Source organism: Diplotaxodon limnothrissa, linkage group LG10 (assembly GCF_057381915.1).
Source record: "Diplotaxodon limnothrissa isolate DT_005_m linkage group LG10, D_limnothrissa_male_GT1.1, whole genome shotgun sequence".
NCBI lineage: Eukaryota > Metazoa > Chordata > Actinopteri > Cichliformes > Cichlidae > Diplotaxodon > Diplotaxodon limnothrissa.
In genome coordinates, this window is record NC_140605.1 from 31,817,714 (window position 1) to 31,843,265 (window position 25,552).

The 25,552-nt window shown below is 38.8% G+C and overlaps 1 protein-coding gene across 3 annotated transcripts; it reads left to right on the forward strand.

The window, feature by feature from the left end:
- Window positions 1-6,233: 6,233 nt before the first annotated feature.
- Window positions 6,234-23,508, forward strand: slc25a14 (solute carrier family 25 member 14). 3 transcript variants are annotated; one of them, XM_085364720.1, is made up of 9 exons: window positions 6,234-6,367; window positions 6,968-7,072; window positions 8,411-8,549; window positions 11,528-11,622; window positions 17,578-17,663; window positions 17,893-17,988; window positions 18,249-18,373; window positions 18,459-18,672; window positions 20,754-23,507. In XM_085364720.1, exons 2-9 carry the CDS (start codon window positions 7,009-7,011, stop codon window positions 20,793-20,795), a joined length of 861 nt encoding a protein of 286 aa, XP_085220846.1. In that variant the 5' UTR covers window positions 6,234-6,367; window positions 6,968-7,008; the 3' UTR covers window positions 20,796-23,507. The 3 variants fall into 3 exon arrangements, with proteins under 3 accessions (XP_085220846.1, XP_085220847.1, XP_085220845.1); XM_085364721.1 differs by having other exon boundaries at window positions 6,247-6,261; XM_085364719.1 differs by lacking the exon at window positions 6,234-6,367 and having other exon boundaries at window positions 6,807-7,072; window positions 20,754-23,508.
- The last annotated feature ends 2,044 nt before the right edge of the window (window positions 23,509-25,552 follow it).

Below are 25,552 nucleotides of genomic sequence, written 5' to 3' on the forward strand. Positions count from 1 at the left end.
TAATGTAATAATAATAATAATGTTACTTTTTTTGTTGCAATTTTTAACCCCGTGTGTAAACAGCATATTGGAGGTGAATGCCAAGTTTTCAAGTGTTACCTGTTGCTTCTGTGTTTTGCCAGACTGAAGATGTCTTTAAAGAGGCGCCTGCTGTCCATGTTGTTGTGCTGTGTTTACTGCGTGGCCTCGCTCTTCTGCCTCCATCCAAACCGCAACAACTGCTTCTCTGCCGGAGCTCGGTAAGTCTGCGTTTTCATATAGATCAGGGGTCGGCAACCTGTGGCTCCGGAGCCGCATGCGGCTCTTTAGTCCTTTTAGTGCGGCTCTGCGTGGTTTGGGAAAATAATTTTTTTTTTTTTTAAGTAAGTAGCTGAAGTGTATTTTATTTCTGTTAGTACTTTTTTAACTTGTAGTTCTAAACTGGAAGATTATTGTGATATTGAAATATAAATATAAAATTATATTCTATTATTTTTTTTGATCGCTCAAAATAAGCGTCACACTTGCGGAAGCCGATATACCCACCGAAACGCCGTGCATTTATCGAGACTTTCAACCCCAGGTAAGACAATTCTGGATGTTCGGATCCACATTATGTCAGCAGCTGTTCTCCACCGTGAACTATGTTAAAAACAAACACCGCTCACGCCTCACAGACGACAGCTTACAGTTCTGCGTAAAGATGAAAGTGACTTCGTACAGCCCCGATTTGCAGACGCTGTGCGCAGAGGTTCAGGAGCAGAAGTCCCGTTGTAAACATATCACGGCAGACCTGACGATGTTTCCATGAACATGCTTTTCAGCATCTCTTTATTGACTACTTTTCACACACGGTTGCTGTATGTATATTCAATTCAATTCAATTCAATTTTATTTAGATAGCTCCAAATCACAACAAAAGTCGCCTCAAGGCGCTTCATAGATACAGAGAAAAACCCAACAATCATATGACCCCCGATGAGCAAGCACTTTGGCGACAGTGGGAAGGAAAAACTCCCTTTTAACAGGAAGAAACCTCCAGCAGAACCAGGCTCAGGGAGGGGCGGGGCCATCTGCTGCGACTGCTTGGGGTGAGAGAAGGAAGACAGGATAGAAGACATGCTATGGAAGAGAGACAGAGGTTAATAACAGATATGATTCAATGCAGAGAGGTCTATTAACACATAGTGAGTGAGAAAGGTGACTGGAAAGGAAAAACTCAATGCATCATGGGAATCCCCGGCAGCCTACGTCTATTGCAGCATAACTAAGGGAGGATTCAGGGTCACCTGGTCCAGCCCTAACTATATGCTTTAGCAAAAAGGACATTTTTAAGCCTAATCTTAAAAGTAGAGATAATGTCTGTCTCCCGAATCCAAACTGGAAGCTGGTTCCACAGAAGAGGGGCCTGAAAACTGAAGGCTCTGCCTCCCATTCTACTTTTAAATACTCTAGGAACAACAAGTAGGCCTGCAGAGCGAGAGCGAAGTGCTCTAATAGGGTGATATGGTACTACAAGGTCATTACAATAAGATGGGGCCTGATTATTTAAGACCTTGTATGTGAGGAGCAGGATTTTGAATTCAATTCTGGATTTAACAGGAAACCAGTGAAGGGAAGCCAAAACAGGAGAAATATGCTCTCTCTATACAGAGAGAGCATATTTACAGCCGGTATATATACAGCCGGTGTTAAAGCGCACAGCCCAATACATACCAACACAACAGCATAGATAACACAGACGTTAAGGCGACAAGGCGCCTTAACGTCTGTGCTAATTATTCCCAATCATTTTTTTAAAAGTCAAGTCAAGGCTCCAAAAGCCCAAAGGCGATATAAGGGTGGCGGCTCACAACAGTTTTTGTTTCCTACATGGATTATTTTAGTTCAGCTGGGTGTCTTTCCTTTTGTTATATTTCTTTAAGAGTTCAAAATGTGTTAATTACATAAATAAAATGTAATTTTCTCTGTACTTCATGGATTTAAGCAACACACCTTAATTGTTTACACAAAGCATAAAGGTAAAAAAACAATATATACAGTGTTATCTTCATTTTAGATGTCAAAAAGTATTTGCGGCTCCCAGTGTTTTCTTTTGCGTGGAAATCGCGTCCAAATGGCTCTTTGGGTGTTAAAGGTTGCTGACCCCTGATATAGATGAAAAACAGCGGAGTAACCTCATACATATTTTTTTAAATAATGTTTTTAATCATGTTTATGGCTTTACAACAACCAGACAGTAGCTAAATGACAGGAAATGAGGGAGAGGAATGCAATTAAAAGTTCAAGCTTTACATATTAATCATTATGTCAAAGGATTTTGCTTAATCTTTGATTCACCCCTTATAGCCTGTGCTAGAAGCAGCTAAGCTGTAGGCTCAGTTTCTAATCCAGACTAATCTCTAAAGAAACACACAAAAAAGTAAATAAGTAATCTTCACTCCACTGTGGGTCTGAATAAAATAGTTGCTTAAGCTATAAACTGCCTTCATGCTGGACTGCTAAAGGAAGGGGGGGAATAAGGCAAAGGAAAGACAAAGACGCTTGGTGGTCCGCAGGATTGCATCAGTGAGTATCCATAAAACATACACTCACTGTTTACTCACTGCTCATCACTGCAAATATTTGATCGCCCAATCACATAGTAGCAGCATTCTGCGCACAGTAAAATGGAGACAAAAGGTGATTTAAGTCACTCTGAAGGTGAATGATATGGTTGCTGCTGTCAGACTATTTCAGAAACTACTGATCCACTGGGATTTTAACTCAAAACCGTGTCTAGACTTTACAGAGAATGGTCTGAAAAAGCAGGGGTAAATGCCTTGTTGATATCAGACAGAGGAAAAGGCCAGACTGCTACAAGCTGATTGGGAGGCAACAGTAACGTGACTAACTACTCATCACAACAAAGGTTTGCAAAGCATCCCGAAAGGCACAACACTTTGAATCTTGAAGCAGCAGAAGATGAAAAATGTTGCCTGGTCTGATGAGTCTAAATATCTGTGACATTCAGATGGTATCGTTAGAATTTTGTTAACAACTATGCTCAATCATCCAGGTAAGGAAATCACAAAAGGTTGATTCTGTTGATCTGGACGTAGCGGTTTCAGTAGGAAAACGTTTCGTCACTCATCCATGTGACTTCTTCAGTCTCTGCTGACTGCAGGTTTCCAACCTTATAAACTACATTTGCATAATGACTGAAACCAGCCCACTGACTAGCAATGCACTGTGAGGTCAGTGTCATGATAATTAATATGCAAATTGTAAACCGTGTTTTATACATCGAGGAAACCAAACTACCTCTGGCTAAGCGGATAGCAGAACACAGAAGAGCTACCTCGTCAGGCCAGGACTCTGCAGTCTATTTACATCTACAGGGCAGTGGACACTCTTTCAGTGGTGAGGATGTGCACATCCTGGACAGGGAGGAACGCTGGTTTGAGCGGACAGTCAAGGAGGCCATTTACGTGAAAAGGGAAAGACCATCTCTGAATCGAGGAGGGGGCCAAAGGGTACATCTTTCACCATCCTACAATGGTGTGATTGCAGCCAACTCTCTGTGAATGGTACTCGTGACTACTGATCAGTGGTCACTGGTCATGACAATTTGTATATCTATTTAAAAATCACACAGATGTTCAGATGGTAGATCTGAAAGAGCAGCACAGGTCACCAGTATGTACGACGTAGTGTTAAAGAAGTGAATCTACACTAAATTTTGGAGCGATTCTCTCTCCATCCTGTTTTTTTTTTTTCAAACTCAGTCTTTTCTCCTTTAGGAATCTGGTGTCAGTTGTCCAACAGCTTTACCAGCGAGCCATTCGGCTGCTGCGCACCACTCTGTGATTCCACACCACTTCCTGTGCCTGAACAAGTAAGGCTGGATTTCATCAAGAATGCCCTCTAGAAGAAGAAACAGAGGAAATGCATCCCTAAACTTTCGGACTGCAGAGTTTCCATTCACTCAGTTTCCCTTGAATTTGGCTCCAACTGCCCGTTTTTGTTTATTATTGATATTTTCCAACTATATTTTAAATGTAGAGGAGAAGAATACCTAGCCAATGTATATTTTTCTACTGATGAAGTTTAGCATTGTGGATATTTGCTGTTTGACATGTGAGTGATGTGGAAAGGACATCAGCAGTCCTCTTTTAAAAGCATTTAAGGGGTTTACTGCAGTTTTTTTAATTTACATAAAAGAATCTGGGTAGTCGAAAATTTGCTGATTTAAATTCCGGGAGGCTTTGTGAGTTGTAATGTTTGAAATGCAAGCGCAAACTTTCTTCCCTCTGCTAATAACTACCAAAGAGCTGTTTTTGTGTTCTGTTTCTACTGTATCCTGTGATGTAAGTGCTGTCTTCACAGGTTCAAAATGCAGGAAAATCCACAAGAAACAGAGGAGCATGATGCTCCTGAAAAGGAAAGAGAATGATAAAAACAAGACAGTAGATCATAATCAAAACCCAGTGAATGCAACCTGGACTAACTACTAAAGCTTAAACACTGCAGTAACACTTGGCTCATTCATTGCAAATATGTGCCACGGTTGTACAAGAAACATAAGCCTTAGACATGTTAGCTGAACCATGTTGCCCTTATGCCCTTTACTCCTATTACATAAGTGAAACTGTAGATCAACATTTCATCATATGAAAAATTTCAGGTGTCATATTTTGAAAGGTAATGTCATTTGTGCACAGCATTTTTATTTGTGTCCCTAATGGAAGTATGTTTTCATGCTGTGCAGCTACCTGATGAGCAACTCTCAGGTGCTTAAAGCACCAAACAGATGCAGTTTGAGGGGGGTGGGTACTTTTTTTTAATGCTAAAGTAATGGGAGTGAATTTATTTTGTAACACTTGCAGGTAGTGAAGGTAGTTAGGTTGCATGGGTAAGTTTAAATACAACGGGTCAACCATGCAAACCAACAGCCATTAGACAATGCACAAGAGAGGTGAGGAAGAGAGCACAGGCAGAGTCGAGGAGGTGGGCGTAGATGACTGTCAGGGGTGATTTTTGGCTAAAGGATAGCAAAAAGAGTGAAAGGGAAGGTTTACAAGATGGTAGTGAGGCCTACTCTGATGTACAGTTTTGAAATGGTAGCACTGCCGGGAGGCAGAGCTGAAGATTTACATCAGGAATGAAAGGATTAGAAATGAGTAAATCAGAGTGACAGCTCAGACAAAGTTACAAAGAGAAGGCTGAGATGGTTTGGACATGTACAGAGGAGGGATAGTGCAAGTACTGGACAAAGGATGTTGAATATGGAGCTGCCAGGCAGGAGGGAAATAAGACTGCAGAGGAGGTAGTGAAGGCGGACGTGTAGAGGGTTGGCGTCAAAGACGAGGATATGGATTAGGTGAGATGGGGGCAGATGATCTGATATGTCAACCTCAAGCTGCTTCTTCTGGAGCAGCCAGAAGAAGAAGAAAACAAACACTTTAGCATTAGAGCAGTTAGGTGTGAAAGAATCCAACAGGAAATCATAATAAAATAAGAAAGAAAACTTTGCATCGTATGTAAAATCAATTTCATTAAGAAATCGGAAAAAAATAAAAACTTGGGTTGTTTCAAGTTGCCGATTTTATGTTTTATTGAGAATGGAGTCTCTCATCTGTTGCAAACACGCAAGAAAAAAAAAATGCCGAATATGTGTTGCCATACAACTGAGAGCACAAAGATAAAGGAGTAAGGGTTCATTAAAGAAATATGATGATGAAAACGCTAGGGTGTGATTAAATATATCACAGTTTGAATGCTGTGGATGGATTTTAATTTAATGTGCTACCTGAAAAGATATTAGAAAACTATGTACTTTTCTTACTTTTGTATGACTGCGTGTTTCACACTGTTCAGGGGAAGACCTGTTCCACAGTACAACTCCAATAAAACAAATTCAGCTTTCCTGAAGATCTATCAGCTGTGGTGGTTAATTATATATTTGTATAGATGAACACCCAATAAACATTTAGAAATAAGTGCAACAACAGTAAACCATCAGTAGCCTAGCTAAATCACTAGTTTAAAATTGTTTATTCCATGAAACTTTATTTTAAGATCACTGTTTTCATTTTTAGCCACCTGAAATTACATTTAGCATTACTTTGTTTATTTATGTTTTATTTGTGTAAACACTGCTTTAACCGTAACGACATAAATTACATTGCTTGATTACTTTAGTTAGACAAAAGGCGTTTTATTTTGAAAGTGTTAACGGAAATCCTGTTTTTACAAATTCTGCCACAGTTGGCGCTAGCGTAAATGGGAAGCTAACGAAAGGTGAGAAGTTTTCCGCTGGCATTTTATTAAAGTCAATGCATAGTTATTCTCTGACACATGGGAAACCAAGCTGCATAGAAGGTCGCGGACTTTATCTACAGCACAGGTACGTTCAGTTTGACAGTAACTGGTTGCCAGTTGGTAAATTTGCTAACAGACCGGCTAGTAATTTTTTAGAAGTAGCATTTAGCCTAGCAGCAGCCATCTGTTTCGAGGCGGAACGCTGGAAGCAGGTGGGCGATCATCTCTGTAAAAAAAAAAGAAAAAAGAAAAAAAAAGACCATTTTATAAAATGATTAAAACTGTATATATCATCATATGATTTAGATTTCATTAATAAAATAGCTTCTTTGTCATTCTATGACTAGTAGTAATAATAAATAACTTCATTTATTTCTCTTGGCACTGTTGCTATCGGTAACGCATTCCGTGCCCGCCTCTTGCACCCCAGCCAATCAAGACGCCGAAAATGTTATTGACTTTATTATAAGCCAATAGTAGGGTCACAACAAATATGACGGCTCTCCTCACCGCGTTCGATACTGCGGGGCGTCTCTTTCCGGCGCAGTATGCTGGGATGCTGATGCTGAGGCACTTCGTTGATCTGTAGCATCCTCTTTTACCTCAATGTTTGTCGACATGTTGTATTGTCTGAGGTGGCAGCACTGCGTTGACCTCTGTCTGGGTGGTCTTCTTCTATTTTTAGCGGGGCTGCAGCAGGTGGAAGCAGCAGCCGCCGCCACGGAGATGGCCAACTTGAACTGGAAGCCGTTTATCTACGGAGGGATGGCCTCGATTGTCGCAGAATTCGGTACGTGGTGCGCCGCAATATCCACACATTGACCATCAGGTGTATTTTTGGGGTTTTTTTGTATATATTTTTTTGGGAGTCGGGGGTATATGCTTTAATGTAACACGAGTAGAGCGCGTTGTATGCAAATGTTTAACCGCCAGTATTGTAGGAAAATGCATCACTACAGATAACACTGGCTCCAAAAAGGGAAATGGTGCATGTAGCAGAGAAAATGTCAAAGCCATTTGGTGATAATTGTGTTCCCCATTCTGCAATCGCAGGTGTGTGGCATTCACAAAGTTCAGTCCAGATTGTTGAGTGCTGACAAAAGTCTGGTGTTTAGCCTCAGTTTGTGTCTCTCACACAATCATCACATTCAAAATCATATTTAGATTTTTTGCTCCATGCAAAAGCCCATTTAAATCACTCTTCATCAGCTACTCTTTGCTATTTAATCCTATTGTCTACTATTTATATATTTTGTTCCGGTACAGTTGGTGTGGAGCACCTCCAATTTCATTGTACATGTACAGTGACAATAAAGGGCTATTCTATTTTTTTCCCCCCCAGAGAACATGAGACAAAATTAAAACATTTCATCTGTTGCTCTATTTAGAGTCTTAAAGAATGAAGAAAAATACATTTCCTGTGTTTAAATACATGTTGCTTAGAATTGGGTTGTAAAACTAATAACACAATGACATTCTAAGAGCAAGTAACCAGTAGCAAGAGCCATGGAGGCATTCAAACTTAAATTTTAACAACACTTTGGCTTTCAGCCCATCATATTCTTTCACTCAAGTGTCTCCATAAAAGTTCAGATTTACTCTCTGCTCGGTTCTGGCAGGGTTAGTCCATTTTACATGGACCTGTTTGTTTATTTTTTTGCAACTGAATGAGAAGTTCTGCAACTAAAAAATACATGCTTCTTTTTAATATAAACAATAAGTAAATGTTTAATTCTGTTGAATAATCTGTGGTTTGAGTGCTGATTAAAGTAACTGTTAATAATAGTTTTGTCATAATCAATATGTAATTTTGAGGCGTTCATTTCAGACTAATCTTTTTTTGTTTGTTTGTTTTTGTTTGTTTTTTTAAACGCCAAAAATAAACTTTCTGGAAGTTATGCTTCTACCACTATCTTTCCTCTTGTAGAACTCATCTATTGACTTCAGTAGAAGATTTCTCTTTTAACATGTTTGATGTTTACTGTATATGATATGAACATAGAGCTACATGATATACATTTGTTTCTGTATTCTGAGTCTTTTTAAAATAATAAAATAAATAAAATAAAATAATAAACCACATAAAATGTGTTTTTAATCCCTATTTATCATTATTTTTCATTCTCAGGCACATTTCCCATTGACCTTACTAAGACCAGACTACAGGTCCAAGGTCAGTCTCAGTACACAGAGGTGCGCTACAGAGGCATGTTCCATGCTCTGTTCAGGATCGGGAAGGAGGAGGGCATTCGGGCGCTCTACTCTGGGTATGGAATATTATCTTTTAGGCCACTCATTTGATCTGCATAACATGTCATAGTTTCACTGTAGAAAGGTTTTCCGTGATGCATCTCTCTAGTTTACATGAATGCTATTGCTTGATCAAGATTAAAAATTCCTGTCTTTGCTTAATACGTTTTTGTTTTCTGACTCAGCTGAGCCTTTGTAGGCTGACTGTGCACATAAGCAGTGTTGGCAAAGAGCCTGTGTTGCTTTACCTAACGGATGTCTTAGCATTTCCTGTATTTTCTGGGCCATTTGATGTACAGAAAAGTCTTAATAAATTTAACTCTGTAGCAACAATGTTAAAAAATCTGGTTTATATCTCTTTGGTGGAATGCCAAAACCTCATTGATTGGCTCCATCATTTCTTATATGTAGGAAAGTCCATTTGTATTTAATATTTTCTCTAATGTTATAAATAATTCTGCTATCTCCCTGTCTACATTGCTTGTGCTGCAGAGACGCGACTGCCCCCCTCGCCAGTGTTTTTCATTTGAGCTTTACTGAGAGCTAATACACTTTGAAATAAGACTCCGCTGTAAGTTTAAGTGGGGGTTATTTGAATAAAGATTTCCTTAGAATTTCAGTCCTACCAGCTCTTATTTCCAGGGAGTGTGCATACAGTCCCAGGTAAATTATTGTTCCTAGAAGACAGGGAGATCTCATTTTCTTTTCTCTCATTGTGCAGTCAAATAGTCTTACTTGCTACTCACTTCTGATATCATATATGGGTGACGCAGGCTGCTGCTGGCTGCTCTGTTAAAGCAGTTTAGTATTCTATTTTAGCTTCATGATATTTTGTGGAAGGGGGGTAGAAGGGAGTCGGGTCACGTATGGTTAGAGTGGTCAGCAGCTTAGGTTGGTCGGGATATGAACCTCAGTAAATATGAATGCACTCCACTGGTTAAAAATAAACTCACCACTGTCAGTGTTTCTCACATTGAAGTTTCAAAGTGTTATTGTCATATGCACAAAATATCTGCATATAACAAAATATTTCCCAACATGTTTCCCTGTACAACTAAATTTTTCCTTTGCTGTCCACAACAGATGCAAAAAATGCTCATATAAAATGGAGAAATAGAATAAGTGATCATTTAAAGGAATAATAAATGTATAAAGACAGCATATGAGAAATATAGTAAAAATATATGATATGCAAAAAAATATAACTATATGAGCTGCAAGGGGTCTGTACACAGGGCTATGCAATAAATGAATTTGAATTTCAGCCTAAACAATATTTGTGCTGCTTCTACTTTGAAATAATTTTCTCTTTTGGCCTTCAACACATCTCTTTCCTTGATTTTTACCCCTTAATAAAAATCCCTGCCATGCTGCTGTATGTTTGGTTTAGTTTATTTAGCTTTTGTTAGGTAAGGTGTAATAAAAGTTTAAGAAAGATGAAGATAAAATATTTTATTTGCCACTTGTACACATGCACGAGGTCCGGGTTCATAGGAAATCTAGTTAAACAACTCTTTTCTTATTCAATAAATCCCTTCCTTTTGAGTGATCGTGATGAATATCTATAGTCTTACTGACCAAAAAAACCCATAATTAAGCAACCCTGTGTTCACATTTGTGACTCCTTTCTTTGCACACATTTTCTTAAATGAGTTATTGAATAACACAGTTAATAAATTCTCCAGTGGAAATATTTGTGAAGTACTTTGTGGCCATAAATACCTGAACAATGTAGTCAGCTGTCTCTCACCCTGTGGATGAACTCCAACTCCACTATCTTGGATTGGAGCTGGTGGAAGGTCAGTAATATCATGGATTGCCAGAGTAGCTAGCTGGCGAGCTGTTAGGGAAACCACAAGGCGGGAAGAATTAATAATATACTTGGGTTGGCTGCCCAAGTAAAGCCTAAAGTCCTCTGAGTTCTCTAAATTATGCCTCCTTGTCTCTTCTGTCCTCTATCCTCCTGCCAGTGACCAGGAAATCGGTCTTTTTCCACCATACTGAAAAATGTTTGAATTCTTAAAATTCGTGTGGAGAGCATAGAGAACAGGCATACAGGGGAAGCTGCTAATCAGACTTTTTGCTCTTGTGTGTATGATTTCACATTTGGTCATGTTGCACCCTTCTCAATTTAACTAAGTCCTAAATGGTACCATGTCATGAGCGCTGTTACATCTGAGATCGTAGCATACATCAGTAGGTGGGCAGTAACAAACCAATTTATGATGAAGCTGCACCACATGCCCTCTTTAACTGAGGCGCAGAGGCAAATATGTTCTCATTCTGTTAAATTCATATTGCCTCCACTCCTCTGCTCACATTTCTCGTGGGTGGAATAAGACACAAGTTGAGGATGTTGCAGTCTGAGAAAAGCAAAAAGTGTGGGAAAGTGTGGGACTCATTCGCTTCTCATTTATCAGCCACACTCATCTTCAGCCCTTTGGTACTCACCTTCTGAAGGAGAAAAGCTGGATGGTTGTTCACCATGTGGTTTTTCTTAACTGTTTGCAATCATCAGAACAAATAGTTTAGAATGTGCCACAGCAACAACTTCATGACAAGTAAAGGCTGATTATTTGAACATGATAAGACACTGTGAATACTCTTTTACGTTTACTGATGTGGGGAGGGAAAAAAATTGAACATTAGTCTGGAGCCTTGATGTGCTCTACAATATGCAGTAATAAAGACTGAACGCAGAGCTGCTACACTTTGTGGGCGGCTGAGCTGAATTCAGCTGACAGCCCCGTGGGGAAAGTAATGCAATCCATTCTGAAAAAGATTTAAAAACAAGCTTCTCTTTGTTTTTAGAGCATTCAGGTGTTTTCAGAGCACTTTCTGTGTAACAGACAATAGCTAGAATTTCACAATCCTTAATAAGGCCGAAATGGTATTGACTTGCATTCATAGCCACGCAAGTAAGTTCTTGATATATATACTCGCTTTAGGAACTGACTTGAATCAAACTTTTTTTTTTTTAATCTTCTCCTCACAGAATTTCCCCGGCTCTTTTGAGACAGGCTTCTTATGGGACAATCAAGATAGGAACCTACAATTCTCTGAAGAGGCTATTTGTCAGTCAGCCAGAAGGTTGGTACCACTATTTCTAACTCTAATATTCTTTTTTTTTTTTTTTTTTTTTTTTTTGTGTCCCTTTACTAAGTTCTCCTTAAAAGGCAAATTTTAGACTGTCTTTAATTCACAGGGTTTCATTAGTTAGTTACACAGAACCCAGCTGAAAACTTGATAGTATTCTCACATTTACTCTAATCAGCTAAACCAGACAACTGGCCAACCATGTAGGTGTTTTAATACGGCATAAAATTTAGAATAACAATTATTCTGTCCTCACAGTAAACTGATACAATGTCCTTTAACATGCATTTGATTTGTAAGATTTTAGTTTGGGCTCAGCCAAAACCAGAGATTACAGTAAGCAAATGCTTTTTAAGCTATCTTGGATCTTCCATAATAAAAACAGAACGGACAGAGAGTCATTTTCTTACATTTGCATTTTAGCTGGTTAACTGATGCTGCTATTCAGAGTCATATCTTTGACCCCTTTAACATATGAAATGGAAAAACTATGTAAAGCATTTTAGTTAATGTGTTAATATAAAGACACTGGGCTGTGCAATAAATAGAACTTTGACTTTTTGGGAGGGGAATAAAAAAGAAAACCCAAGCAGTTATGTGGCACTTTGGTCATCTCTTTACAGCACTGATAGGCAACTCCAGTCCTTGAGGGCCGGTGTCCTGCAGGTTTTAGATGTGTCCTTGATCCAACACAGCTGATTCAAATGGCTAAATTAACTCCTCACCATGTCTTGTAGTTCTCCAGAGGCCTGGTAAGAACTAATCATGTGATTCAGGTGTGTTGACCCAGGGTGATATCTAAAACCTGCAGGACACTGGCCCTCGAGGCCTGGAGTTGCCTACCCCTGCTTTACACAGAGGTGCATTTGTATTGTGACGTCTGTTGTGATTTTTTTTTTTTTTCTTTTTCTAAATTTCTCCAAATATCTAAACACCCTCCAAACTGTACTAATGAGAAAGTCTAAAACTACCACTGAAACAATAGAAAACTAAAACTAAACATTTTCAAATAATTAAAAGCTGAACACAGACAAGTAAACTAACTGAAAATAAAGTGAAATAAAAACAAAAAGTCTAAATCTGGGATTGTTGTGGAGGCTAAAAAGCTGAACTGGGTTCTGTTTATGGTGCAGCCCTCCCCTTCTTATGTTACCCACCCCTGCTGTAAAGGGTTTTCTTTTTTGTTGTTGTTGTTGTTTTTTTTGTTTTGTTTTTTTAAAGGACCATCTTCCATTCAGCATACCCAGTAATGATGACTAAATGGATATTTCGGCTGCTCCTTTTCTACAAGGATTCACCATAACAAGTAGCTCATGGTTTGATCTGGCAGAGTTTTGAGCCCGATGCCCTTTCTGACACCCCTCCAAAGGGGATTTGTGTTTCCAACTGGAATCAAATCACCGTTGGAATACTTGAAGTAATATTGCATTGCATCTTGAGGATCAGTAAGCTTACAAAATGAACTCCAAATGGTTTAAACATACTATGTTATTGGCTTATATAGTACAGGAGAGGAAAGGGATCTGTCACAAAGGTAAAGGCCAAACATAGATGAGGTTGAAATAGAGATGCTCCAGAAAAACTGTTTTTAAACAGACTCCCTTTGCTTATTTTCTGCTCACGCAGGTTCTGTGCTGGACTTTATCAGCACAGTTAAAATGTAGGCAGCTCTGCATATGCACAGCAACAGGGAACCAAGTAAGGCAAAGATAATGTGTTACAACTACACTCATTAAGATGTTTGATCATTTTTTTCCCAGCAACGGCATCATTATTATTGACGATCCTTCTTCGTCGTCGTCTTCTTCGCTAGTATTCACTGTCTGACAATATCTAATTTAGTGGTGCGGGCACGGATGTAACAGAGGTTTGTGGTGTTAGCACTAGAAGCATGATGGAATTAGACAGGAGAAAGGGGAAAAGATTAATATTGCTGTTTATTTATTTATTTTTTAAATGGTAAAAACTCTGCTACACAAAGCGAGCTCTTTACAAGCCTGCCATGATCTTTAAGGCGAACTTTGAAGCTCAGTTAAACAGTCCAGAGTGAATATCAATAAATGTCCTTCTCTAACGGCTCCCTGAGACACAACAGCCATTTCTTCTTTCTTGCCAAGTGTTGAGTTGATCATTAAGATATACTGACATTGAAAAGGAATAGAGCATAACCAAAGCTGCAGTGCACTGATTTACCTCAATTTGACTTAAAGCCAGTATTTTTTTATTTTTTTATTTTTTTTATTACTATGCAAGTCATATTTCTAGGACAGCAAACCAAACAGCAGAATATCAGAGTCATTTAACATTGTAGTGTGGAATAATTAACACAAAATTCGGCTTCTAAAATGCTCTTGGCCTTCGATAAATCTGGGGCTGGTGCAGTTTCATAACTATAAAAGTCTCCATGGCAGGTGAACCAAAAATTGATTGTGCATGACCGTGCTTCTCTTGCTTTTCATTTTTTCATGCTCATTCTTTTTCTTTGTTTGCAATCAATGCTAGTTTTGTGCATCAAACATGAAAAAACCCCTTGCAAATCTTTTCTTCCTTGTTTGGATTGCAAAATATTGGATGTTGTGTTGTCACTTGTTTGAGATTAAGTGGATGAAAAGAGGTTAATGATGTTTGTATGTTTGTTGGAAATGGTTGAAAGTAAAGCAGTTATATGATAATTTGCCCCTGGTAATGAATAAAATACATTCACCTTAGCTGAGCGGATGTCCTTTATTTGTTAAAAATCAAAATCAGCCTTGATAAACACACACTGAGGTCCCAACATTTTACCCAGGTTAAGTTGGACATTTCTTTTTTCCAACATATTTCCTCTGAATAGAGCGACAGTACAACACCTGTGTTGACCCATCTGGAAGTGAGTGAGTTAACATCCCGGCAGTAATTTGCAAGCTAAACAACAGGCAAAGTGCGTCCAGTAAGGAAGGAAGGAAGGGACAGAAAGATGAGTGGGGATGGAAAAGGCAGGAAACTATGAAAGAGGCTGTTTTGATACTGATACTCTGATAAGCTTTTATCCATTTGTCAAACATATATTTGATATTAAGTGTGCACAGCACAAAATTGCATAATTTTTTTTTTTTTTTTTTTTTTTTTTTTTTTTTGCCAGAAAAGGAAAGTGATGTTGTTTGAGACTGAAATTGGCTTCCTTTTTATATACTGTGGTATGCAAAAGTTTGGGCACCCCTGATAATTTTCACGTTTTTCCTTCATAAATCATTGGTTGTTTGGATCAGCAATTTCATTTAAATATATCTTATAGCAGACAAACACAATGATATTTGAGAAGTGAAATGAAGTTTATAGGATTTACAGAAAGTGTGCAATAGTTACTTAAACTAAATTAGGCAGGTGCATAAATTTGGGCACCCTTGTTGTTTTATTGATTTGAATACCTTTAGCACTAATTATTGAAACATAAAATTTGTTTGGTAAGCTCATTGACCCTTGACCTACATACACAGGTAAATCCAGTCACGAGAAAGGGTATTTAGGGTGGCCAATTGCAAGTTTTTCTCCTCTTTGCATCTTCTCTTGAGAGTGGCTACATGGGAGCCTCAAAACAACTCTCAAAGAGATTGTTCAACATCATGGTTTAGGGGAAGTATACAAAAAACTATCTCGGAGATTTCAGCTGTCAGTTTCCACTGTGAGGAACATAGTGAGGAAATGGAAGACCACAATTGTAATTGAGGCTGGAAGTGACAGGTCAAGGAAAATCTTAGATAAGCAGAGGGAAAGGATGGTGAGAACAGTCATAGTCAACCCACACACCAGCTCCAAAGACCTACAACATCATCTTCCTGCAGATGGTGTCACTGTCCATCGTTCAACTATTCAGCGCACTTTGCACAAGGAGATGCTGTATGGGAGACGAATGCAGGAGGAACAAGTACAATGTTCTGGAATGGCCATCTCAGTCCCCAGACCTGAATATTATTGAAAATCTATGGTGTGACTTAAAGCGGGCTGTCCATGCTCTGAAACCATCAAACCCGACTGAACTGGAGATGTTTTGTAAAGACAAAAGGTCCAAAATACCTTCAACCAGAATCCAGACTCTCATTGGAAGCTATAAGAAGTGTTTGGAGGTGTTATTTCTGTAAAAGGAGGATCTACTAAATATTGATGTAATTTTTCTGTTGGGGTGTCCAAATTTATGCACCTGCCTAATTTAGTTTAAGTAACTGTCATCCAAAGACATAAGTGGGAGGGGGGGGAGGCACCATCCCAGCCACCTTGGCAATAGTTGTTGTGGTTTGATGCTAAATAACAAAAGTCAGTATAAAATATAATAAAATTGAATTTAGATGGCATTTGTCAGCACACTTGCCAGCTTGTACTTGCACTGACCTTATTTGAGACCACAAATCACAGGGAAATGTGTACATTTCTGTCCTTAATAAGCAACACAGCGATTACACTGTTGTACTGCTAATGTCAGATTTCTATTCCTTGATCCAGTGTAGACACCACATTTGGTTACTACAAATGAGATCAACCATCTGAATGTTTTTAAGCCAGTATGCACAATGTAGATTATAGAAAATATGAGAAAATTAGATAAGCCAAACAATGGTTACGCCTTTGATTTTCTCCTTCTCTCTTCTCTTAAAACTGACTGTGAAGTACTGTGTGCTTGATAAGAGCTCTGAATAGGAATCTGTAATTTCAACTTGGTGCCTTTTAGCATATTTTTAACCTTTCCACCTTCCAGAAATAGCTATCCTAATTTTGTAGCTTTTACTCAAAATTAAGAGAACTTCATTTCAGACAGGCTCTAGTTAAGAGACAGGCTAACGGCTAATGTTTCTTTTTGAGGCTAATAATGATTTCTGTGGAGTTCAAATAATTCCAGTGTATCATTTGCTACTGTTGATACACAATATTCTGTAGTATGCATTTAAAGAGAAAAATAGTCAGAGGTTGGGTAGGTTCTCACCTACTAGCAAAAGATCTTACAAGTTAGTTAGCAACTTGCCATTAAGGTGTCACTTGACTATGCATTGTCTGCTTAGCCGTGTTGCCTACTCCATTCTGCTTTATGTTGTTGTTTTCAGGCCATTTCCTTTTTTTAATTTAAATTTATTTTTGGCAACTTTGGGTTTCGTTTTTTTTTTAGCGCATGCTCAGACTTTAATGGCTAGTACTGTTGGACTGCAAGAAAACTCTCATATCTGTCTAGAAACAGCTGTAAACACTGAACTGTGATAATACCATTTATACATTTTCATGAGGATTATTTTCAGCATTATAAGAAATGTAAAAAAGTGTGAACAACAACATCAACATTTACACTAATGCTGAAATGAGAGAGACTGATATATCAGTTGAGCTCTACTCTTGATTTGTCATTTTTTAAGGATGTAAGATATTTAAAAGGGTTGATTCTTTGATATGTCGATTTTTCTCATTGTGATCAGACGTTGATGTGAGATGTTGAAAGTACAAGGTGCAAAAACAATTGAACTTTTCTTCCTCAACAGATGTTTCAAAACAGGCCCTAAAATAATGCCAATATGTGGGTTTTTTTTTTTTTTTTGTTAATGTCACAAAAAGTCAACACTTTAAGTTAGTTTGCATTAAAGAAATTGTATTTATATTTTAAACTGTATACACTATACAGTAACTGGATCCTTGCAAAATTAACACTTTGTTCTGTAATCTACAGACATTAAGAATAATAATAATAATTGTACTGAGTTGTCTCGGTTGCTGTTCTAAATAATTACACTGATGTTTAGACCCAGAGAAGATGCAATAGTGTACCAAAACTGATACACAAAGCAAGAATTAAGTGTTCATAAAATTTACGTTATCTCTAGAAATAACCCTTTAGACATCAATTCATAGTTAATTATAGGATGATCTAGTATTTGCTAGTTTGCTGGTTGGTTTTGGCTCTGCCTTGACTCAATTTGTGTAATTTTGTGACAGATGAGACGATGGTCATCAACGTCTTCTGCGGTGTCGTGTCTGGAGTCCTGTCGTCCTCTTTGGCCAACCCTACAGATGTTCTCAAGGTGACTACTAATGTTGGCAGTAAGCCCTAGGATATTGGAATGTGTGTGCTGTCAATATCAAAGCACTGCTTTATTATTTATTAAACAGCAGTTGTGACACTGATATGCTGAGAAATACTCACTCATGAAACATAATACTAGTAACTTTATAGTTGAACCTTTTTCTGTTTTTAAACCTAATCCATGAGCCAAAAGTTTAGCAACTGTTTTGTGTTTCCATTTGTTTTAGATCAGAATGCAGGCACAGGGCAGCCTGCTCCAAGGCAGCATGATGTCCAACTTCATCAACATCTACCAGACAGAGGGCACCAGAGGGCTGTGGAGAGTGAGTGCTGCATTTCGCTGTATAGCTAGGTCAAGGTGTTTTTGACCATAAAAGTTACAGTAAGGTCTGGTCTAGCTCTTCACGTGATTTCTTTACAAATTAATCTGGTCCAATCTATCCACAGTTTAGCACAAAGCCTAAAAGCAACTTTTCTATGCCCCCAAGGAAAATAGGCACCCATCTTGCTTCATTCTGTTCACTGAGTTGCACTGTAAGTGTGTTACGGTCTGATTCATTTTCTCCATCCTTCACGTCTTCAGGGTGTCATCCCCACAGCACAGCGAGCAGCTATTGTTGTCGGAGTGGAACTTCCTGTCTATGACATAACAAAGAAGCACCTCCTTCGTTCCGGCCTCATGGGAGACACTATTTTAGCACATTTCATGTAAGTTTAAACTATTCTTAAAGTCTGTCTTTAGCTGTGCAGTGGCAACAGCTGTAGTTAATCTGCATTCTGTGTTTTTCTGCAGTTCAAGTTTTGCATGTGGCTTGGCGGGGGCACTGGCCTCCAATCCTGTAGATGTGGTCAGAACTCGAATGATGAACCAGCGAGTTTTGTCTGGAAACCCCATTTACAAAGGAACATTGGATGGACTGATGCAGACGTGGAGGAATGAAGGCTTCTTTGCTCTCTACAAGGGATTTTGGCCTAACTGGCTACGACTGGGACCTTGGAACATCATTGTATCCTTTAAAGTAAACAAAACTTGAACTTGGATCATTTCTAGTTCTTAGAAAAATAATTAATTCCATAAAAGACCTGGAATAGGATCAGAAATAGTAAATCTAGATATATAATATGGAAAAAAACTGCTAGTACTTTAAAATTTAGCATTTGGCCATCCCTATTAGACTCGGGCTATATCATGGTGTTATGGTATACCAGGGTAGTTATAAATCCCAGTGGACATGACTTCCAGTTTTTAGGCCTGCCACTTCTTATTTTGTCCATCCATCCATTTTCTTCCACTTATCCGGGGCCGGGTCGCGAGGGCAGCAGCCCAAGCAGAGAAGCCCAGACCTCCCTCTCCATAGTCACCTCCTCCAGCTTATCTGGGGGAACACCCAGGCGTTCCCAGGCCAGCCGAGAGATATAATCTCTCCAGCATGATCTGGGTCTGCCCCGGGGCCTCTTCCCAGTGGGACATGCCTGGAAAACCTCGCCCAGGAGGCATCCTTTTCAGATACCCGAACCACCTCAACTGTCTCCTTTTGATGTGGAGGAGCAGTGGCTCTACTCTGAGCCCCTCCCAAATGGCCGAACTTATCACCCTATCTCTAAGGGAGAGGCCAGCCACCCTTCGGAGGAAGCCCATTTCCGCAGCTTGTGTTCACGATCTCGTTCTTTCGGTCACTACCCACAGCTCATGACCATAGGTGAGGGGAGGGACGTGGATCGACCGGTAAATTGAGAGCTTCGCTTTTACACTCAGCTCTCTCTTCACCACAACAGACTGGTACAGCGTCCGCATCATTGCAACCGCTACACCAATCCGTCTGTCGATCTCCGGCTCCCTTCTCCCGTCACTCATGAACAAGACCCCTCCAGGTCAGGGACGAGACCCTGACCCGGAGTGGGCACTCCACCCTTTTCCGGCTGAGGACCATGGCCTCAGATTTGGAGGTGCTGATTCTCATTCCCACAACTTCACACTTGGCTGCAAACCGTTCCAAGGCGAGCTGGATGCCATCACCTGATGAAGCCAACAGAACCACATCCTCTGCAAAAAGCAGAGATGAGATCCTGAGACCACTGAAGTGAAAGCCTTCCGCCACTTGCTACACCTAGAAATTCTGTCCATAAAAATTATGAACAGAACCGGAGACAAAGGGCAGCCCTGGCGGAGCCCATCACCCACCAGGAACGAGTCAGACTTATTGCCGGCTATGCGGACCAAGCTCTTGCAACGGTCGTATAAGGACTGAATGGCCCATAGCAATGGGCCAGACACCCCATACTGCCAGAGCACCCTCCACAGGACCCCCCGAGGGACACGGTCGAATGCCTTCTCCAAGTCCACAAAACACATGTAGACTGGTTGGGCAAACTCCCATGCGCCCTCGAGTATCCTCGAGAGGATAAAGAGCTGGTCCAGTGTTCCACGACCAGGACGAAAACTGCATCGCTCCTCCTGTATTCAAGGTTCAAATGTATAGAAAGCTTATTTTATCCTCAACTTAATTAATTTCACTGCCTCCATGTCACATAAATGCCTATGAGTTCTCCTCTCCTCGACCTTTGCATTCCATTACTCCATTAAGCAGAAGGATGATGTCCATCTCAGCCACTGTTCAAAACCAGTGCCCACTCCTATGTATTTTTATTGGATTCATTTTATGCATTTATGAGAATGCATCAGTTTCTTAGAGAACATAATTACACACTAATCAGTTTATATTTATGAGTGAAGTATGTTTCTTTTTGTTTGTTTTGTATTGCTAAATAACTTTTTTTTTTTTGGTAACGGCTGGCCACTGGCTGTACTTTTAAAGAAAGTCTGGCTCCTTGAACGAAAAATATAAAGAAATTAAAGGAGGCTTGAGACTTTTGCACAGTACAAATTAAATTGACTTGTATGGCAATCAAGTAATGGACTTGGTGAGTTTGTTCAGCCTACCCCATGAACCATCGTAGTGCTGGCAATGATGCTCTCTGTCAGTGTTTTCATTGGTGCAATTTGAATACCAACTTTTTTTGCAAGGTAAATGCATTGAAGTATTTGTATCTGCCAATCCACTGTCTGTTTCCTTAACATACTTCTCAGTTCTTCATCACCTTTGAGCAGCTGAAGAAGCTCCCATTTTAACAAGAGCCGGTAGTGCGACTGTGTGGGTCGGTTGGACTGTGTCAGAGATAAGTGGGGCATGAGCATGGCACCAGGCGATTTGGCAAATCTATATTCACACTCCCTTTGAACGAAAACCAGTTTCATTTCAAGGTTGTTTTTTTTGTTTGTTTGTGGTTTTTTTTTGTTTGTTTGTTTGTTTGTTTTTTATTGTTACTGATTCTGTTTTAAAGACTGCTGTGGTTAATGATTTCGCTCACCATTTCACACTCCTCAGGCAGCTAAATGCGTAGTTCTAGCAAAAGAGGGAAAGCTTAGAGGACAATGTGTTTTGTTTTGTTTTTCTCAGCTGATGAGAAATAGATTAGTGTGGATTGCATGACTGGATTTTTAAACTTGGGCTTTCCGAGGACAGAGTGAAAATTTCTAATTATTTGCTCAGGATTCTTAGACACAGCTGATGCACGTACGGAGGAAAAAGGGTGTTAGATTTTAAAAAGAATGTGTAGAAAGCTTTGTTTTAGGGGAAAGATGGTGCATGAAATTTGCTCAGAAAATCTCATTTTAACTGCTGAACAGAGGAATGGCGCGAATGAGTGGTACACGTGACAAAGTGACTGTTACTGGTAGTCACAGTAATAAGAGAGATGAAGGTACAACAGAGTTGACACTGTTACAGAGAGATGATGGCTCTTCCAGTGAGCTTTGTGTTCATCTAAAGGTTTTTGTTATTCATTTGTTCTGTTGTTTTACAGTCAGAAATCTGAACCATCTGAGCCTGTGAAGAGTAAATAGCACATCAGCTCTTATTAAGAAGTACTTGATTCAAAGCAGCAGCCAATCCTTAACAAAAAGGTTGTTTTGTTTATTTTTTTCAGTTCTGTTCACATCCATCTGAATCAGTATTAGGATGTAGTCGGTGGTGGGCAGAGAGCTTGCTGCCACACAAACAAGAGAACAATCAGTACATAGTGTAAATGTATGTACAGACACATTCACACTCAGAGGTGGATGTATTTTACCTGAGGCATGTTCCTGTACATACAAGGCCTTATCGTTCCTCTTTTAACCTCAGTTCCTGTGCCAAATTGCGTCCCGTCCCGAACTTGCACTTGGTCTTTGTAATAAGTCACTGTAGTTGATGTAGATTACTCGGTGACATGTGCACATTTGTAAATCACATTCTCTGAACTCCACCCATGTAAAACAGACCAGACATATTTACATTTATTTTTAACTGCTTGTTTAAATTTTATTTAAAATAAACATTTTTTTCTTCCTCATTTTGTGTCTGGGTGCTGGTCAAATTCAGTTTTTTTATTTATTTATTTATTTTTTGCTTAATTTATCAAAATCCTTTAACAGCACTGTTATAGGCAGCCGTGCTCTTTAGGTTATATTTGACTAATATTTCATAAACCAGCACCACGTTGGTCATACTCATCCACATAGCTGTGCCATCTTTCTCTCAAATGCTAAAAAAAAAACCTGATTGGATTTTGTGAATCTGTTTCTTCTAATTGCATCACCCAGTCTCCTCTAGTTTTGATTAAAAGACGCACACGGTGTCCACTGGTACTGAATCATTGCAGCTGCAGAAATGTCTGGGTTTTGTTTTTTTGTTTGTTTGTTTTTTTAGGCTGCATTTGCACTACGTACAGTAGTCCTCCTTTCCTGCCCTTTAATTACATGTGCTTAATAATCTGCCCCTGAGAGCGCTTTACTTTGTCTCAGCATCTCAACTCTTCTCTATCATGCTTGCTTGTCTCTTTCAAACACCTTTGGGCAGCACTCTTCCATAGGAGCATTAGGATCATAATTTTATGCATCTTGTAGTTTAATTGGAACAATTTGTTAACTGTGTAACACAATTTTCATAAAGGCAGCTGTTTAAGTGCCCTGCTTAAGCCTGGGCCTCTGTGTACTCTAATGATGCTAATCAAACAAACGGGGCACATGGTACCCACTGAGTTCTCCTTAATTGAGCCTGACTTTAAAATCCTAAGTAAAACAGACAGTCTTCCAGTGTAAATGCTGTCGTCCTGTGCACAGTTTTTAAAGTGACTAATGGTGAATAAAGTTTTCCGAGGAGGAGTTGGTAGGTTTTACCTGTCCTCAAACTGCTGTAGCGTTTAATTTCTTTTCCAGTTTGTGCTCCAGAGTTTGTAGTGAGCCGTTTCACTTTGCGTCTTTGTACGTCTAAGTGTGACGTGCTGCTTTCAGAGGTCACTTTAAAATAGGTTTTCCTGGAGTCCTGGGAGCGTTGTGCTGTTACAGCCTTACACTGTACATCAATCACCTGTTAGAGATGATATTCTGTAATTATATTCTTCCAGTCCTGTTCTGACAGCTCATCACTGCACTGAGTGTACGGAGTACTGATTTTTGCACTTCAGTTTTATTTTTTGTCTGCACACTGGTAATCTGAGTACAAGGTTTAATCCACGGAGTGGGTTAAAGACTCAGGTGGAGATGCAGCTACACAGGGATGTTTTTCATAACATGGGTACATCTGAAAACAAAGATGTGTCTTCAGTTTTGGCTTCAGTCCACACTTAAGTAACAATGCTGCAGTTCTAAGTCTGTTTAATAATTTCTTTTATTAAAAAATATCAGCAGGGAATTCTAGGCAGAAGGAAAAAGTGCAGACCTGCCTGATTTCAAACTTGGGTTTTTGTTTTGTTTGTTAAATTAAATTGTTTTGTTTCCTCCTCAATAACTTCCATTAATATACTGAAGTACTATAAACATATGCTGCAGTATATGTTTATAATGCTTTTCTTGGATGGAAACCTTTGATGTGCAAACAGCATTTTCAGATGTATCCATGTAAATGTGGATAATATTGAACATTTAGTTAATATACAATTGTCTTCGATTCATTCAACATGATACATGTAAACTAATATTTTTTTTAAAATGATGAAATTACTGGAAAACCAAATTGTCATTTGGACTGAAGAACTTTAACTTTAATTCTCTTTGGACAAACCTTTTCAAGCTGTTAACTTGGGTAAAGGATGGTACACAAAAACATAATTATTTATTAAATCTGAGTATAACGGCTACTTTTTGCACATTGTTGTGAATGTAAATGTGATTGTGATACTCGGACAGGTAAATGATGAGGCTTTCTGTCGTGTACTTGTTCAGTTCAGCTCTGTTCATAAATAACAGTTGAAGGTCAGCTCATTTAAATTTACAGAACACGTTTTCATCTCACTCCTTCTAATGTTCTGTAAAACCAGGAGTGCTGACTGACATTCGCTCTCATATTTCATGTTTCCACAAATGTATGTCACAGTGGGGTAATTCACTTACTGCTCAACCTGTTTTTCTGCTTTCCAGTTTCCCCTGTGATATGTCTACAGTTCAGATGATGAATGCTCATAATAAACATCAGCAACATAGAAATAATCCCTGTAATTCAAAACCCCAGGCTTCAGATTGCTCTAAACAGCAAGTTTCAAGTCTTTTTTTTTTTCTTTTTTTGGGGGGGGGGTGTTCTCCTCAAATTTAAATGAATGATGTCAATCAGGGTGGATACCCCAAATATGGTCATCTTAGGTACAGGGCTCTGGCTGTGACCACAGAGGCCCCACCCACATGCTGCGTGTGTGTCAGGGACAGCCAATTTAGAGGGTTTGATTCAGACACAGGATGAATTGAGGGGCTGAGCAAGTGTCCAGTCTAAGATAAATGGGATCATTTGAAATTGAGAACTGTGTAAATCCACTCTAGTACAGTCCAACGGTAAAACCACGGAGCTGGAAATTCACTGTAATGTTCTGTGAACTGTTCAGCTTTTAAATGTCCAAAGGTTTCTCTTCTTTTCTGATTGTCAAATATTTAGAATCATGATTGTACAGGGTCATTTTATGTTTGAAGATGACATTTCAATTTTTTTATTTTTTTATTTTTTTTTATTTTGGCTGATCTTATGTGACAATCTGTAGATTTGTCTATTTATTCGACTGTCTTCAGTTAACCTGAAGTCAAGACATGTTTATTTTATTTGTTTGGGTGATTTTATTTAGACTGTTCAGGTGCTATGTGTCAACCACATTATTTCACATTTTCGGGCCTAGTAATTTTTCCCACCGGTGTGTGCCATGTTGTTATTTATTTTTACTCTTATTAACAAAACTAAAACACTGTTACACTGACTTAACGGCCAATAATTTAGTGTTAAATTTTGAGCATTTGGCATCAATGATCTTTGTGATGCAGGGGAAATGGGTTTTTCTGGACACGTAGTGTATTGTTTTTATTGTTTAGTCATACTTCATGAAAACATGTAATTGAAGGCTGGATTTCATCTATTAAAGGCAATGTTTCTTGTCCTGATGGGTCCGGACACACTTAAATTTCATCATTTTACTGTTTAAAGTAACTTAATTATGAAACTTTGTAACTGCCAAATTTTCGTCTTCTTTTAAAGTCTGAAAGCAGAAGAAAATCTTTATTTTGTAAGTGTTCTCTTCACTCCCACTGATCATTTGCACATTTATTTGTGATTAGCTTGTATCATTGCTGTATAAAGACATCTTTCTTTCTTCTTTCCTTTCTTTCTTTTTTTTGACAGAATATAAACTCACTGTTCACTTATTATTAAAATATAAGCTGTGATTATTAATTTTGTGTGTTTGTCAGTTGATAAAATCTATTTCATGGATTTTTAAAAAAATTTATGATGAATAAAAATGTATGTAAAAGTAGATGATATAAGTAAATAACAGTAACTTTTTATTAGTATTGGTAAATATCATTTGTTCTCT

Coding starts and splice junctions, on each gene's coding strand:
- slc25a14 (XM_085364719.1), top strand. CDS start 6,889: ATGTTTGTCGACATGTTGTATTGTCTGAGGTGGCAGCACTGCGTTGAC. Junction 7,073..8,410: donor CTCGATTGTCGCAGAATTCG/GTACGTGGTGCG, acceptor TTTCATTCTCAG/GCACATTTCCCATTGACCTT. Junction 18,374..18,458: donor ACTATTTTAGCACATTTCAT/GTAAGTTTAAAC, acceptor GTTTTTCTGCAG/TTCAAGTTTTGCATGTGGCT.